The 17206-nt window shown below is 36.9% G+C and overlaps 1 protein-coding gene across 1 annotated transcript in view; it reads right to left on the minus strand.

Annotated features, from left to right (window-relative positions):
- Window positions 1-681: 681 nt before the first annotated feature.
- Window positions 682-17206, minus strand: part of LOC149141783 (adenine phosphoribosyltransferase 3-like) — a 161296-nt gene continuing 144771 nt past the window's right edge. Inside the window, exons 5-6 of the mRNA XM_089446205.1 lie at window positions 2379-2437; window positions 682-1001 (exon numbers count right to left, since the gene is read on the minus strand). Of these exons, the coding sequence (XP_089302331.1) occupies window positions 948-1001; window positions 2379-2437 (113 nt within the window). The 3' untranslated portion in view covers window positions 682-947. The remainder of the gene's footprint in view (window positions 1002-2378; window positions 2438-17206) is intronic.

Raw genomic sequence — 17206 nt, forward strand, 5'->3', positions numbered from 1 at the left:
CTACGCATACCTACGAGTCCCAAACTCTGCACGCCGTTCTTAATTTTCTAACCAGAAGTTACAAACATTGACCATTTACCTTTTCCTCTACTTTCATGCAAAGTAAGCACTCATAATTTTTGTTTGCATGCATACCAAACGATTGGAAAGAGTGTACTTCTGATGGAGGCTGGAGCTGTCAATATGAGTTTCCAAAATGAAAGCAAGCCACTCATTCATTCCAAGAACCTTGATATGCAATACGTATGTATCCCCTGCCTGTGCAGGTAGACAGAACTAAGAGCTTTTATTATCTTTTACACTTGCTCACTCACACCCCTTCACCTGGGGATGGAATGGAGGTCCCTATAAAACGATTCCCTCGCTGGCATCTGCCAATTCTGACGAAAGATGAATCTAGCATAGGAATGCCTCCGTCACATCGCTTGCTGATCATAAAATGGAATATAAAGGGGAGATCTTAAAGATATATAAAAGCTTCTCAACATATTAATCTTCTAATACGTTGTAGATAGAAACCACGATTAGTGTGTACTGGCTGTAATTAATCTGTTATATAAGGACCACTTTCATCTTTCAGTCTTATAGTCAGTCAGGCTTGTAACCAAAAAAAAAATCGAGTCCATTATGACAGAAAATGGAAATGATTTTGCATATGAGAATTGCAAATCGCTACGATAATAATCCTTTGAAAAGTCAAAATGAAATTATAAATATCTATCTGTATGTATTCTATGTGTAATATGAATCTGACTACAATTTCCAAATAAATTAACGCTACTCATACTCAAATGATGAGATGAATTAATGTATAATATACAGGTGACCTTACTATTAAGGTCTGTCTCGCTCGCCACAACTCATGCACTCTTGCAGTGGAAAAAAAATTGAATACAAATAAAATCCTCTTCCTCCTCAACCACCAAATGCCTGTCGTGCACTGTCTATTAGCGAGACTCTACTAAAATGTAGAGTGCCTTCCCATCCAACTTTCCCCGACCCTGCACACGTATTCATATTACAATAAATATCAAATAATAATTGAAAAAAAGACATCTAAAATGATGTTACAAAACTGGTCAAGGTGATCAAGTGGTTGAGGTTCATATGGGGTAGATGAAGTGACTGGGATTTTTGTTTAAACTAGGCACATGAATAGGGACATTGCATGAAAGAACTGCATTAGGGTAGATGGAGTGCTTGAAATTCATATGGGCTACATGGAATGCTGGGGAGTTGGGGATTTTGTTTAATATAGGCACGCGATTGGACATTGCATGAAAGCTGCATCAAAAGTAAACAGAGTAATTGGAATTCATCTAAAGAGAATTGTGTTAAAATTTTTGCGTTTTTTAAATTTTATATCTTTTGGAGTGTTTTTGGAATTTGGCAGAATTTTTTTAGTTAGATTTGTTATTTAAAATCAGTTTGTAACCAGAATTCTGCACCCCTAAAAACATTGATCACTAATTATAAAGAGTTCGCACTTAAATTCGTAATCCCAACTAAACTATATAACCTTCCAAAACATATAACCAATAAACTATGGGCTAAAATTCTCTTCAATTCAAATTCTGTACACGATTATCACCTTTGCATAAAAAGCTGGAGTTTATAATCACAGCATAAAGGAAGTGATTCCACCCAACCAGTTACCAATTTCTCCCGCTCCGTTTAAAAAAATCATATTACGATAAAGTAAAATATCCAGCTTTCAGAATTGGGTTTGGGAGACAAAATAGAAAAACTTCCTAAGGACGGCTGGTCGATGCTAACTTGAATACAACATACAGTTAAAATAGAGAACTATCTAAAGTCTACTTGTCGATGCTAACTTGAACACAAGGTAGAGTTAATAAAAAAGCATTTCCATATTGTTTTCCTGAGCGAGAATCGTCAATTTAAAAAGACGAAAACTACTTGTGTTTTGTACCCCAAAGCCACGAAATTTGATATTACTCGTACTGCAACACAATTACATGATAATAACACGTTCATACTACCGATGCATCCAATCACATTTCCGAGTAGACCTAAAATATATCTCAGAGCCGAATTGAAATTCCTTTATTTTAGGCGCAACAGAAACAGAAAATAACAGAAATAGGCAGATGTAGAATATTTGTATAGAGGTAGAAATTAATGCATGACAGTACTCGAACCTTCTTTGAGATTTGAATGAAAGCCGGAATAAACAATGTGGAAAGCAATACTCCGTGTATAAGTTAGCAAACATGAACAAAGACTCGTTCAAAACTCCTAATACTTGTAGAATTTTCAGAACAAATCCGCTCAAGTTATCGCATTCCAATGCTTCATAAAACCGAATATGAAAAAAAAAAGATGAAAGAAAACCCACAAAAGTTTGGCAAACCAACCTTTAATGCAGGCAACTCAATGACACATGCACATTCTACCACCTCAGCACCAGCACGCTCTGTAGATGCAAGACCGAATTAGAATGGAATAAAAGATCATGACATGAAAAACCAAAAAACATTCGGTATATAGTTAAAATGCATCAAATGGACAACAATATGATTCCAAAGCTTCCTAAAAACTACACAATTCTTATGCACTACTTTCCACTTCAAATCAAAACATAGTCAATGGATTATCTCTCGTCTTGCACTCAACTCTCCACTTCAAACAATAGATTAGCCTGTCTTTACAAGGAAACTACTATAACAACTAGTAACTAATATGGATATTAAGATCAAATGCCTCGTTAACATTTAATGTATTTAACTTACATATGAATTCTGCACAATCATGTGGTTAAGAATGAAAAATATGATTCCCGCCTCCTTTTCTTGCTAATTTAAATTATAACTTTGTATTTTATGATACTTTAGTTGACCTTGATTGCACGATGTTGAAAGTAATGCTTCCATGTTATGTATAGTTGTTATTATGAATTACGATGAGTCAATCTAATAGGTGTTGATTACTAAGCTATGAGTTATGAGTTAAATGTGTTGGAAGGATATTTTTCAGTTCATGACTTTTCCAATTGGAAAAGATTACTTTTGCACTTCTCAAAATCACCCCACAAGAAACCTATTGTGAACAAAAAGATGAGAGTGAACCCTCGCTGTTTTCAACTGCACCCACTTGGGATTCTTTCCAAGACGCCATCAAGGAACAATATTACCTTGTCGAGAGCTATGAAGATAAATACATAAAGTGGACCACGCTACAGAAGAGAAGGGACCAAGATGTGCCATAGTTCACAAATATTTTCCTTACCCTTCGCACGAAGCTAAGTATCAAGGATACTAAGCAGCATTTGGTGCTCAAATACCATGGATGTCTACACAAGTACATCCAGGCTGAAATCTTGTCATGTATAGGTCATAATTTGTCGAAGTCAGTGATCTGAGTCTTATATATGTAATTACTTTATGTGATCAATACAATATAGTGTGATTTGTGTTGTGTGTAATAGCTATCTCTGCTCTCTTCTATTTTTCTATCATGGTATCAGAGTGAGTACTAGCTTGACTCCCTCAAGGGAGGGTCAGAGCGGGTACTGGCTTGACTCCCTCAAGGGAGGGCCAGGAAGATGTGAGAGAGCATTGAGTTTTATTGCTTTATAATTATAGTTGTAGCTTATATGTGTGCATGAAGGTTTATGGTGTAGTAGAAAATATTGTTGTGTTTTGTGTGTTGGTTTGTAAATTACCCCACTGTCTAGATCTGAGTATTGTGTGAATATATTGGACAAAGTTGGGCTACGTCTTCCGAGCAAAGAAATTGATCTGGCAAATAAGCGTTAGAATGAACAATGTGAGGACGTTGTGAGGCAGTGGTTGCTGCCATTGATGCGCCTGTGCCCCTAGAAAAGTTTCTGTTTAAGGTTGTAATAGGTTCTTTTTTCAAGAGCGGTGACATCAATAATCCCTCCCATTATAGGACCATCATGATAAACCCTTTGTTTGCAAAGCTATTTGGAAGCATGCTAGAAAACAAAATTAGAAAGTAGGCAGAAGAAAGAGATAAGCGTGCTAAAGGGCAAGCAAGTTTTAAACCTAAACATTCCACAGTTGATCATTGTATAACTTTAAGGCACATCATTGAAAAAGTTTGGGAAAAAAAGGAAGAAGTCTTTTGCTGCTTTGTTGATTTCAGAAAAGCGTTTGACAAGGTTCCTAGGGATAAGCTTTGGCACAGAATGGAGGAACTTGGGGTTCCTAAACATTTGAGAGCAGCGGTGCATACGCTATATGAAGAGGTGAAAGTCAAAATTAGAACTTCCGCACGCATTTCTGAAAGTTTTAGAAGCAATATCGGGGTCAAACAAGGTTGCCCACTGTCTCCTACTCTTTTTGGTTTATATATCGACAAAGCTTGAGGAGTGGTTAAATTCGCAAGGGGGTGACGGTATCTATTTGGGCAAGTTTGTTATAAGGCTTCTTTTATAAGCAAATGACCTTACTCTGATTGCTAAATCAGCGCTTGGTTTGCAAGAGCACTTACTATCCCTTGAGCATTTTTGTAGAAGTGTGGAGATGCAAGTCAACATCAGCGAAACGAAAGTAGTGGTCTTCTCTAAGAAAAGAAAACATAACCAACATAAGTTCTACTTTGAAGGCAATATTATGAAAAAAGTTGCGGATTACAAATACCTAGGAATTGACTTCAACAAAAATCTAAGCTGGAATGGTTGTAGAAAGAAAAGAACTTTGGGGAGTTGGAAAGCATTTTATGCTTTTCAAAATAGATGTAGAGAGGCAGAGTTATGGGATTGGAAAACCACTCAAACTCTTTTTGGGCTTCTGGTAATTCTCTATGGTTGTGAACTATGGGCCGGCAGTACATCCGACATGCAATGGAGACAAATTGAGAAAATTCAGAAGCGTTTGATTACAAACAAATTTAAGATTAAAAGTGCAGTTCCTTATGATATTTTGTTGAGTGAAACAGGGATTGCTCCTATTGAAGCAATTGATATGGTGCGAGTCATAAGGTATTTAAAAAAAAATGAGCAAATGGAAGAGGGTAGATGGCTTAAGGTTGTCTTTAATAATAGATTGTGCAAGAACAAAAAAATTTGGATGCAACAAAATAACAAATGGTTTAGTAAATGGGTATTTGCTTGAACCAGTGTCCCATAAACAACAAAGAGATAAAAGCTTTTGTTATGGAAAAGTTCCACAAGCATACTTGGGATAAGGAGCTAGGAAGAAAGAAAATTTACTATATTGAAGTGTTTAATCCCACTCATAGTTATCAACCAAAAGCATACATAAAGGTCAATATCTCTTGGAGAGCCAAAATTCTTATTGCTTAGTTAAGGACTAATTCTCATCAACTCCATTATGAAATAAGGCGCTGGAAAAGGCCAAAGGAAGTGTGGGAGGAAAAATAATGCATTTTTTGTTCTTCCGAAAAAGTGGAAACAGAAAAACATTTCATTTTAGAAAGTGAGGCTTTCACAAACAATAGGGAAAGTTATGCAGATATGCTGGCAGCCAGCGCTTGGGATAATCTATTTAGCGAGGGTTTTGTCTGGAATATGGGAGCATTTATTTTGAAGCTTCACAAAAAAAGGGTTGAATACATAAAGCAGATGAAGAAGCAATCTGCCCCATAGGCTATCTTTAGCCTCATAGACGTTAAAATACTTTCTTTCTTTCTTTCTTTCTTGTCACTTACAAGATGTAGGATTCTCCATGGCCTATAGGAGATTGTTCTTCCCATGAAATTGGGGCACCATGACCGTTGAGAAGAATTGAAACCGGGCCATCCACAATAGCAGAACGGAACATGACATCACGGTTACACTTGGAACCCTATTCAAAGAAATATATCCAATTGTGTGTTGCTGTGAGTGAATTCCATTAGCTCTGTGACCAAGAGTGGCAGTGCTTTAAAGGTCATGAAATGGACGATCGTGGTAATGAACGGATTGTTAATGAAGGAGCAAAGCCCACCTCCAAATTGTTGGGCAAGGTACATTGTATCTACGCTACAATAGGCAAAGAGGGGGATTTGATGTTTTGTTGCAAGCACTTTGATATAGCACGATTGTAATTTGATGCCACCGAAATACGATTGTTTTTGCAATACCAGGATTTCATCGTATTTTGGGCGGGATTGTTCGCTGCAAAGTTTTCTTGTTCAATGGAAAATCTGCAATCGCTCCATTGATCTTCGTTGAACAATTCCGGAAATGGAAGCATGCACTTTCTAACCAAGTGATATGGTTGAATGTCGGAATGGTTCAGCCATATTGGGCATGTTATTTAGTTTTGAACCTTATACTTTAAGGTTATTTTAATATTGGTTGGTCTACCTTTTATTTATTGGTGAGAGTAGTACCTTTTATTTATTGGTGAGAGGAGTTTTATAAAATAAAAAGGGGAAAATTTATGCTTAGGAATTTTAATGGTGAAAGGGAATTGTATGAAAAAAAAGAAATAAAAAAAAGAACTACAAAGAATGGGTCAATTATTTAATAGATTAATGTGACCTGTCGTGCTTTGGGATCACTAGTCACAGGTAATTCTTAATAAGGTCAAGCTGGTGTGACCTGTCGTTCTCCGAGAGCAGTAGAGGTTATTTTATATAAGGTCAAGTTGTAGAATTGTCTGTTGAAGACATTCTGTACCCAAAATGCTATCCTAGATAAATGACGACGGCTACAGAGGGTGATGGATTCACAGATGGTGGCACTTCCATAGGATGGTTTAGTATCGAGACTGACCCGTTGCACTCCGGGAGGTTGAGAAGCGTCAATTCTGCAAAGCACATCAATGATGGTCTGAAGCGGTTATGTATTAAATGGATCAAGTGGGAAGCTCAAAAGTGTGGTGAAGAAAAGAACGGAAATCTGTACCCGAAATGCTATCCTAGATAAATGATGACGGCTACAAAGGGTCGTGGATTCACAGATGGTGGCACTTCCATAGGATGGTTTAGTATCGAGACTGACCCGTTGCACTCCGGGAGGTTGAGAAGCGTCAATTCTGCAAAGCACGTCAATGATGGTCTGAAGCGGTTATGTCTTAAATGGATCAAGTGGGAAGCTCGAAAGTGTGGTGAAGAAAAGAGCGGAAACCATGAGATCTCAGAGTGGGTATGAGTGCTACTAATGGCCATATCAGACAAATCTGACAAAGATTCATCTGTTGTTCTAATATGTGTTTTTATATTTGTTACATGTAAGCATTAAGGGAGGGTGTTGGAAGTAATGCTTCCATATTATGTATAGTTGTCATTATCAGTTACGAGGAGTCAATCTAGAAGTTTTGATTCCTAAGTTATGAATTGGAGTCTTTTCATCTCTAAGTCATAATTTTTCGAAGTCAGTGATCTAAATATTATATATGTAATTGCTTTATATGATCAATACAGTGTGATTTGTATTTTGTGTAATAGCTATCTCTTTTTGTATCACACCTAGCAGCTTCTTCCTACTAAAGAGTACATACTAAAGATCAATGAAACAAGAATTGCGACATCAACCAAAAAATCGCGATTTTCACTCGGATTTGCCATTAAATGAGCTAATTCAAACCTTGCACGTCAAAATCATGATTTGAAATAAGCTCGGCTACTTTGACTCATGATTCACATCGAATCGACCTCAGTGTATCGTTAAACGAGCCAATTTAAACCGATCAAGTCAAAGCCATGATTGGAAATCAGCTCGGGCACTTCGATTCACGATTCAAATCATATCGGTCTCAGTTTATCTTTATAAAGCAGTTTTTTGGATTTTCAATCATTTTTTCCTACCTAGTTGAGCTCGTTTCACCCCCGACAAACAAAGGTACAAGGCGGGCAAAGTAATCCGTCAATGACCATCCACAGATGCTATTGGATATCTAAGACATCAAAAACAACAAGGTTTTACTCACCAATTGACTGTTACATGCCTGTTTTGGCATCGGTTTTACTCTTTGAGGTACCCCCTACAGGCTGCTTTCATCATTTCCTGACTGCTTTTTAATAGTTGGGAATGTTTTATGGGTCTTTTGGATTTTTTTATAGTTATTAAGATTCTATTTTCTTCCATATTTTTTGCAAAGGTTTAACCAAGTTGTTGCCTATTACTGACTCTCTGAGAGCCTTCATTGCAGCCTGCAAGTGAACCTTAAACCACAGCCCTTTAAATGCTAAACTGAAACAGAACCCTGCAAAAAACCTTAGGGTTTGTTGCCCTCTAGGATAACTACTTCCAAAGCAACCTCTCAAGAGTACTATAATGCTTGCTTTGATGAGATGTCCTACTCATACCTACTGATTCAGACTTGTTCTTCCAATTCTTCCATAAGATATATGATCATCCAGTCTTACATTATCCATGATTTCTATAGATGACCCTTACCATGTATATCAGCTTCTATTCTTACACCTCAGATATTATGTGCACTTGCAAATGGTACTTAATGCATATTTTTTTTAGCTGATGTGCTATGTGTTAGATTATGGTAGCAACCAGGTGTTCTAGTCTCTATGATGTCTAAGACGCTAAGGAACATGAGATCTCCAAAACCCCTAAAAGGTTTCATAAGAAAAGAATTGGAGACCCCTCAATTAAATTAATTAGCCAATAATTAAATATTTCCTAATTCTAAAATTGAAAAATTGGTTAATTAAAGTGAATTAATTGAGGAAGTTCAATTTTGCTATAAAGACTTCTGGAAAAGTTAATTAACGAAGTCAAAATGATTTTAACCATAGGTTGAGATGTGATCATGGTAGTTGAGACTCCAATGAGAGATTAAAAGAGCAGGTCGAAGGGCTTGGAGGAAGACATCAGATCAAGTATCATTTGAGCAGTTCGACTACCCAATTGCAGGTATTCAACAAAGGTGCAGTTGGAGCTAGTGAAGCATCAGAGGCACGGGTTTCGGAGAGATTTGGAGCAAGAGTCTGGAGGAGCTTCCCTTAGTATTTTCCAGTGTCAGGGAGATAAGAAGAGGAGGTCGAATTCATCTGTAGAGGGGGCTTCATCAGCTAGTGCGAGTAGCCAAATTTCCCAGTGCTAGTTGTCGAAGGAGACCACGTTTTAGTTGCTAAAGGCCAGATCTATTTTCCAAAGGTGGACAGAGTGGATTCCAGAGGTGGCACGAGTGGATTCTAGAGGCAAAGGGCAGCAGGACAACTAGCTAGGAAGAGTTCCCAATGGCCGATCGAATTTCTGGAAGCAACAATGTGCATTTTCCAAAGGCAGTGCGAATAGCCTGGGAGTACAAGTTGAAGAGAGAGGGGCAGATCAGTTGCCGAGGGAGACAGTTAGTCTCCAATAAATGTTGTCAGTGGAAATCAATGTTTAATAGAGGTTTGTCAGTGAAAGGCAACCAATTGTAATTTCTCAGACTGCTGAATAATAATAATAAAACCCTCATCTACTTCACTAGTTTTCCTTTCAAGTTTTTCTCCAGAGACAATTGTCCAAAAATAATGGTGTCATATTTTTATGTGTGTGCATATTTTCTTAGTTTCGTATTTTATATTCCGCAACGTTTTATTTGTGAAGATTGTGATTATGAATTATTCATTATTTATCGTAATATTAATTTACAAAAGACAAATAAAATGCACAAGTTAAGAGAATAATATTCAGTAATTGCAATTGTTGAAATTTCACATGGCATCAGAGCAGATCGGATCAGAGAGGCTCTAGAGTGAAGGGAGCGAGGGTTGTGCAGTTCACAAGGAGATCTGAAGCACAAAGAACCAGATCTACGCAAGCCTATCCAGGCAATGCGAATTGCAGGTGCAGGAGTTTGATTTCCAGTTCTAGGGAGGTGATTCAAAGGAAAATCAATTTGTCTTAGTTGCAACAGCAGGAAGTAAGGTTGTCGGAAAGGGTTTCCGAGCATATCAGAGATTTGCAACATAAGGGTTTTTCAGTAGCAGATCAACACAACACAAGGAAGAGAAAGCACACATAGCGTTCAGTAGTGGGAATTTCCAGAAAATTCTCAAAGGTTTTCCAACATTCCAGTGACAAGAAAGGAGGTCATGATTTCCCAGCAAGAGAAGGTTGCAGCAGACACTGCGAATTGTCGGTGCAAGCTTGCCAATCGAGTCAGTGCATACTTTGGCGTCAGCAATGCATGTGCCAGTGGCAAAAAAGGTTCCAGACATATAGCGAGTTGCCTAGGAGAGAAGTAACAGACAATGTGAGTACCGGGAATATGGAGGCAAGTGCGAGTTACCTAGAGCATAACTGTGCAGTCTAGAGGGGAGTACGAATTTTAAGGAGAAGGTCGACTTAAGGAGAAGGAGATTTCCTAGTTTATTGAGTTTTGCAAGGTTTTCTCAAATATGATCGTTGTAGGACTAAGAGATCAAGGCAGGTTGGATGTGTTGGAAAATCAAGATATAGGATGATTTTCCTTTCTTGATAATGACTTGTGAACTTTGTTGGCTTCTCATTAACTTATTTGTGTTGTTTTACTTCATCAAAAAATTAACAAAATATAAACATGAAGATCACAAGAGACAATAAACACAAGATATAAGCTCCACGCCAGGGAAAAACCCCACAATTGGGGAAAACCCAAACAATCCTCTTCTTATAGAATCAAATCAAATGAGATATCAAGACCCAAGACCAAGACAAATACCTCCACAAGTGCTCCAAGTCAACCCTCCCTCTGTCATGATTCATCTTCAATAAGATAGCTAATCTGTCACAAGGTGCCTTGTCCCACAATGATCCTTCATCCTTCCTATAGATTGTATTTTATAGACTTTGTAGTCCTCCTTTAACTCACAAATCACAATCATTAAGGTCCTTCATCAACTCGCACACCATAGCCATTATTAGCTCAATGTCATCACTCAAAATAGTCTTAGTAGCTCATACATCTCCTCAAAAATTCGCATCTTTTTCAGAAATTATAATCTCAGGAAACTAGCATCCACTTCAAGTCTTCAACATTGGGAAACTTGCATCTTTTGTCACAAAAAACTCACTTTCTCTACCACGGAGACTATCGTAGAATATTCAAGATTATACTTTTGTTTTAGTGGAGAATTCATGCCTATATATAGTTGTTCTTACATGTGAACAAGCATGTCCGTTTGAGTGAACTGAATTGACCATTTGGAGGGTCGACTTGGCTTTGTGGAGGACAATTTGACTTTCTTTGACTTAACAAAAAAAATGTTTCTTTTCCTTTAGAAAAGAGTCCAAGTCGATTTTGACTCTACTTCAAATCTACTCAACAAATCTTAGAAGCATGAAGAACATGCTTGACTGAAGAAATAATAATAATATAAATTTCTTTTTCTTCTTTTATAAAATACAAATTGATACAAGTACAAAGACAAATATGAAGACCTGTTGACCACTGAAGCGTACCTAAAGAAAAATTTTGAAGTCTCCATGCCCAAAGATATATCAGAGGCTTTATGTACTATGAGAGTTCACTATATCATCAGAGTATTTTAACTCTACTTCTTTTCATTTTTTTTCCTCGTGCTATACTCAGATTCCACAAGCCCTACGGGGATGATGTAAAGTGATGCTAATGTGATGAGTTGAGTCATGTAACAGGCCTAGATAACTTGAGACCTTGTCATTGAGTGAGTTTACTCTAGGATGTTTTTTTCACTTGGTTAATAATTAGGTGTTTACGAGGAGTTAATAATTAATTGAGTTTTTTCATCCAAGCATAACCCCAAAGCCGAAGTGTGAGTTGATGACTATGCCTTGGGTGAGTCCTAGTGTCAAGAGTCATTGTATATTACCATATTAGATCACTCGTAAAATTTCATGGAATTTGATTAGGTCTAAAAGTCAATTTTTTAATTTCTCGCAGGATGGAAATCTGAATGTAAAATGTAATAAGTGATGTCTAGAGAAGTTGTACAAGGAATGTATGTTCAAAATTACACCTTTCACCCTCAACTTTTTACTATGACACACTTTGAGGGGTAAAAAATAAGTCTAGACCCTCAAAACCAATTTTTTTTAGGTTTTGTGAAAAACATGGCAATAAATTACCCCAACAATTAAATAAATGGAGAAAAATAAATATCCACGCGTGCTCAAATGATGTGGAAATGAGGTGGAAAATCATCTAAAGATCAAATTTGAGTTACCAAGTGATGTGGACTCCACATAAGCCACAAATCAAGCAAATCAAAATTTTTGTGGAGAAGACAAGGAGTTCCAGTGACAAAATCCATGATTTGAGGAAGTTAACTTGACCTTTAAGGAGATATCATGAGTTGACTTGAGATTGGATTAGATTTTACTTGGGTGAGGTGGAGAGTGGTCTCCTACCACTCCACTTCACTCTCCCACATGTCCTCTCATCTAATTCGAGCTCCCTCATCAAGGATTGTGTGGGCCTCTAAGGAAGAAATCAAATTGTCACTTGGGAAATTCAAATTTTCATGAAGGAGCATTGGGATTGTCACCTATTTGTCTTGGGATTGTCACAATTTTCCTTGGAAATGGCTTTCAAGCTTATATATAATAGAGCTATGGGCTCTCACTATGTAATGATTATTACTAGCTATTGTGCTTGCAGAAACGTTGTTGCCTTGTACACTTTAAGAAATATCAATAAAGACTTTAGGGTTTCATTCATGAGACATTTCTCCATTTGAAGTGTGACGAATTGTTGATCATTGGTATAATACTTTTTACCCATGTTTTGATCTAATTTGTTTCCATATGCTCTTGTATATTTGTTAATGTAGAGCTATCTTGCATTGACATTTAATTTAAAGTATGTTTTAGGTATAGAATGCCCTAGTTGATTTCAAACAAATCTTTAAACTTTCTTAACATTGCTTATTGCTAAATCTACATGGAACTAATTTTTTATTGAAGTTTTGTAGAGGGAACATCTTGTTGGGGGGTCAGAGAATCAAGCATGAGGAGAAGTCTTTAGAGAGACCAACCCACTCTTGATATATTCTCAAAGGAGCTCTCATTTGTTCTTTGAGCCTTCATATTCTTATCTTACAAAGTGGTTTTGCAGGGGTTTCGAGATCTGATGAAGAACTTAAAATGACTAATCAAAGAAGAGAGTTTACTCACACTTTTTAGCTTAGTCATTTGTAAATTATAATTGTACATATATACTTCATCTAGCTGATCTTTGTCCACTAATATTTTTCATGTTTTGCAATCCATATTTGGAGGATTTGATAACTCATTTGGAGCATATTTTTGACAGACATTTTCGTCAAACTCAAAACAAGTATTTGCAGGACCCATTGGTGCATGATTGGATCATTTCCCAAGGAAGTCGTGAGCATTTGGAGTCCCTTATTTTTTGCAAGGCCAAGTTCATTTGAGAGTTGCATATAAAGTTAGGCCATGGGCTTCTTAAGGCTGATTTTCCCTTGCAGTTTTTAGATTTCGAAGAGGTCTCATTAGCTACTTTGGTTGCCAAATTTTCACATTGTACAAGAAGGAGAATCTAGCTCCTATAGATCCAATTGTGTAAAAGTTTCTCCTTGATCTTTTGGGCAGCTTTTTAAAGTCTTCTCCTAATTTTAATGCCTCTAATAAAATAATCATCTTGGGCTTGAGGGAGCTTGGGATTCATCTTATGGTATCCCACCTCCTCATTTAGAAGGAGGACTCTTGTGAGTGGATTGATTTGCATTCTTAACTTTCACAATTTAGTTTCTCTTGTATGCACTTTCCATTTGCTAATACTAATTCACACATGGTAATTTTTGGGAATTAACACAACCTCAAAACTCAATTTCATTTACTAAATTAAATTTGCTACATTTTTACTTGAGCTTTGCATCCTTCATTTCATTGTTGCTTTGAGCTACAAGTTAACATTTTACTTTGAGCATCGTTTTTTACATGCAAGCCATTTACATTCTTGGCAAGATTTGATATAGTTTATTAATTCATTTCCATTAATCTTGGTAAATTGTTTCATGACTACTTGAGTACATGCTTCAATTTCGTCAACTTTTGCTACATTGTTAGTTTAAGTATTGTTGATATTTCCTTGGAGCATTATATTGTCATTGTCTACTTGAAACAAATTATATTTCAAGTAACTTAAATCACTTTAATTCACTTGCTCACATTAAGCTACCTTTTTTTTTACTTTGAAGTCGTTGGTGCAATTTTACTTTGGGTATTTCCTCATTTATGGAAGCATTGCTATCAAGATTTCAAATTTGGAGAGCAAGTAACTTACATGCATCTCACTTAGGCACATTTTATTGCTAATTGGCATTTCTAAAATTAACGTTCAACTTAAGTTCGCTGTATAGAATTTAGGGACCCTCCACCCCTATTGACTCCTCATTGTGAGATCCGTATTTCCGAGCGAGAATGAGATCTAGGGACCAGAGTTCAATTGAAACTTTGCTTTAGAATACAACTAATAAAATAAACCAAGAGCATCTCTACATTAAATTTTATGTTTACTTGCAATACAACTCTCTTATGTATGCTATCTTGAATTTATTTGAGTTTTATTTGCAAATATTATCTTTTTTCTAAAGAAACATTTGCTTTATAGTGCAAGTACTTGAATCTTGTAGGAATTTACAGGGTAAGTTCTTTAGATAGGACACCACTCACAAACAGATCACAGATCAATACACCAGTATTCTTGATGTGGTTAAAACCCATAAAGAGGCAAACGGTCCACGACATGAGCCAATGCGGCCACTTCCAGCAATTTATTAATGTAAAAGAAAGAAAATTTACATAAGCTTTCTTCATGAACAGTCACCTAACAAATGACCCTCCATGCTCTTTAAATATAGATCATGGACACATAGGGTGTTAAACCACAGATCAAGTGTCAGTAATACCGAGGAGAGAATGAACCATTGAATCACTTCATGTCTAGAACATATTGTGACTGTCGAATTGTAAGTTACAAAAAGTACATACTAAAGAAACACATTTTACCTAACTATACACTAGACCAAGTTATACTTAATTATTTCCTATGTGTCAGAATACCCTAACATCCCCCCAAGAACAACTTGGGATAGGATTGAAGGATGTACAAAGATGACATAATAGGAGAAGGAAAGAGGCATTAGAGCCTATACCCCCTTAGTGACAGCTACCTGAACTCCAACCATAAATCGAAGTTTAGTAAACTTTGCCCCTGTGAGAGCCTTTGTAAAAATTTCTACAACTTGATCATCAGTGGAACAATATTGCACTTCAAGAACATGGTCATGAATCAGCGTTTTGAATGAAGTGCTTGTGTAGTTCAATGTGTTTGTTGCGCTGATTTTGGACTGGATCTTTGCATAGTTTAATGGCACTTTGAATATCACACCAAAGTGTAATTGGACACTGCTGCTGAAAGCCAAACTCTGACAGGATCTGATGAAGCCACAGGACTTCCTTACTAGCTTCAACGACACCATGATACTCCGTTTCTTGCAAGCCCATGTAATAGGTCCATAACCAAGAGTGAAAACATAGCTTGCAGTAGACTTCAAATCATCAGGGTCACTAGCCCAATCAAAATTAGTGAAACCAACCAATAGAGGAGATGCTTCTACACTATAATGAATCCCAAACTGAACTATACCTTGAACATAATGAAGTATTCTTTTAGCTGCTTTCCAATGACTTTCATGTGGGTTTTTCATAAACCAAGCAACAAGGCCAATAACAAAGGAAAGGTCAAGAAGGGTATGGGTCAAATACAAAAGTTTTCCAACAAGCTAATGGTATAAGGTAGCATCAACTTCAAGGGAAGTACAAGTGACTGAAAGTTTGGCTCTAGACTAAAAGGGAGAAGGGGTTGGCTTACAGTCTTCCATGTGAAAGTGGCATAGAATATCACAAGCATACTTGGACTAGGAAAGGGAAATACCTTCTTTAGATTGCAAGACTTGAAGACCAAGAAAATAATGCAAGTGTCCTAAGTCTGTCATTTCAAACTGCTTTTTAAGGCTGGACTTCACATGGTTTATAAGGTTGGGATCACTACCAGTAAGGATAAGATCATCAACATAAAGAACAAGAATGATAAGAGACTTACCCACTTTCTTGGTGTAGATAGTATTGTCAGAATGATACTTAGAAAAGCCAGTATATAAAAGAAAGCTATCCATTTTGGTATACCAAGCCCAAGGGGCTTGATTGAGACCATAAACGGATTTCTTAAGCTGACATACAAGGCTAAAGTCTGTTTGTATAAATCCAGGAGGTTGTTCTATATAGATTTCTTCATGCAAGTCTCCACGCAAGAAGGCAGATTTAACATCCATCTGATGGACTTCCCATTTGAAAGAGGCAGCAAGGGAAGGAACAAGGTGGATAGAGTTCATTTTGGAAATACGGAAGAAGGTTTCAGTATAGTCAATAACTTCAACTTGTGGAAAACCCTTAGCAACAAGACGAGCTTTATGTTTATCAACTTTTCCACCTGGTCCAAACTTGGTTCTGTAAACCCATTTGCATCTAACAAGTTTTCGTCCCTTTGGAAGAGGAACAAGGTCCCATAAATCATTTGCCAATAATGAATGATATTCTTCATTCATAGTTGTGTCCCGATCTAGATGGCCTGAAGCTTCTACAATGGTGTCAAGATCATAATTCGTTGAAGCTTGAGCTAGTAAAGATGATACTCTATCAAACTGAGAACGTGTACGGTGCTAATCTGTAGGATCACTTGTAAGAGCACCTGCTACATCCCGAGTAGCGCGGACCCATTTTGGAAGTTGAGGAGCTGAAGGAGCATCCCTAGAAGGAGGGGGAGGATTGTCATCCTCGTTGTAATCATCTGAAGAAGGAATATTTTCAGAAGTAGAAGGGAAAGAGAGAGGTGGCACATTTGTCGAACTAGGCTCGTAGGCCGATATATTTTCAACAAACTTTACATCTCTTCTAATGATAACAATTTGGATTTAGATTGAAGAAGTCTATATCCTTTGACATCTTCAAAATATCAAACAAAAATACATTTTTTCACTCTTAGGTTCTAAGGCTTTATGTTTCTCATCTGGAATATGGGCCCATGCTTCACTTCCAAAAACACGAAAGTGACTTAGATCTGGGTTAATTGAGCTCCATGCTTCTTCTGGAGTGATATTCTTTAAAACCTTAGTAAGAGTGTGATTTACTATTTAATTTGCACAATTAATTGCTTCTTCCCAAAAATTAAGACTAAGTCCTTTAGATTGAAGCATACAATTAGCAATTTCCTTTAAGGTGCAATTCTTCCTTTCAGCTATTTAATTTGCACAATTAATTGCTTCTTCCCAAAAATTAAGA

Source organism: Pinus tabuliformis, chromosome X, assembly GCF_031772625.1.
Source record: "Pinus tabuliformis cultivar Carrire ecotype Pingquan chromosome X, CPIR1, whole genome shotgun sequence".
NCBI lineage: Eukaryota > Viridiplantae > Streptophyta > Pinopsida > Pinales > Pinaceae > Pinus > Pinus tabuliformis.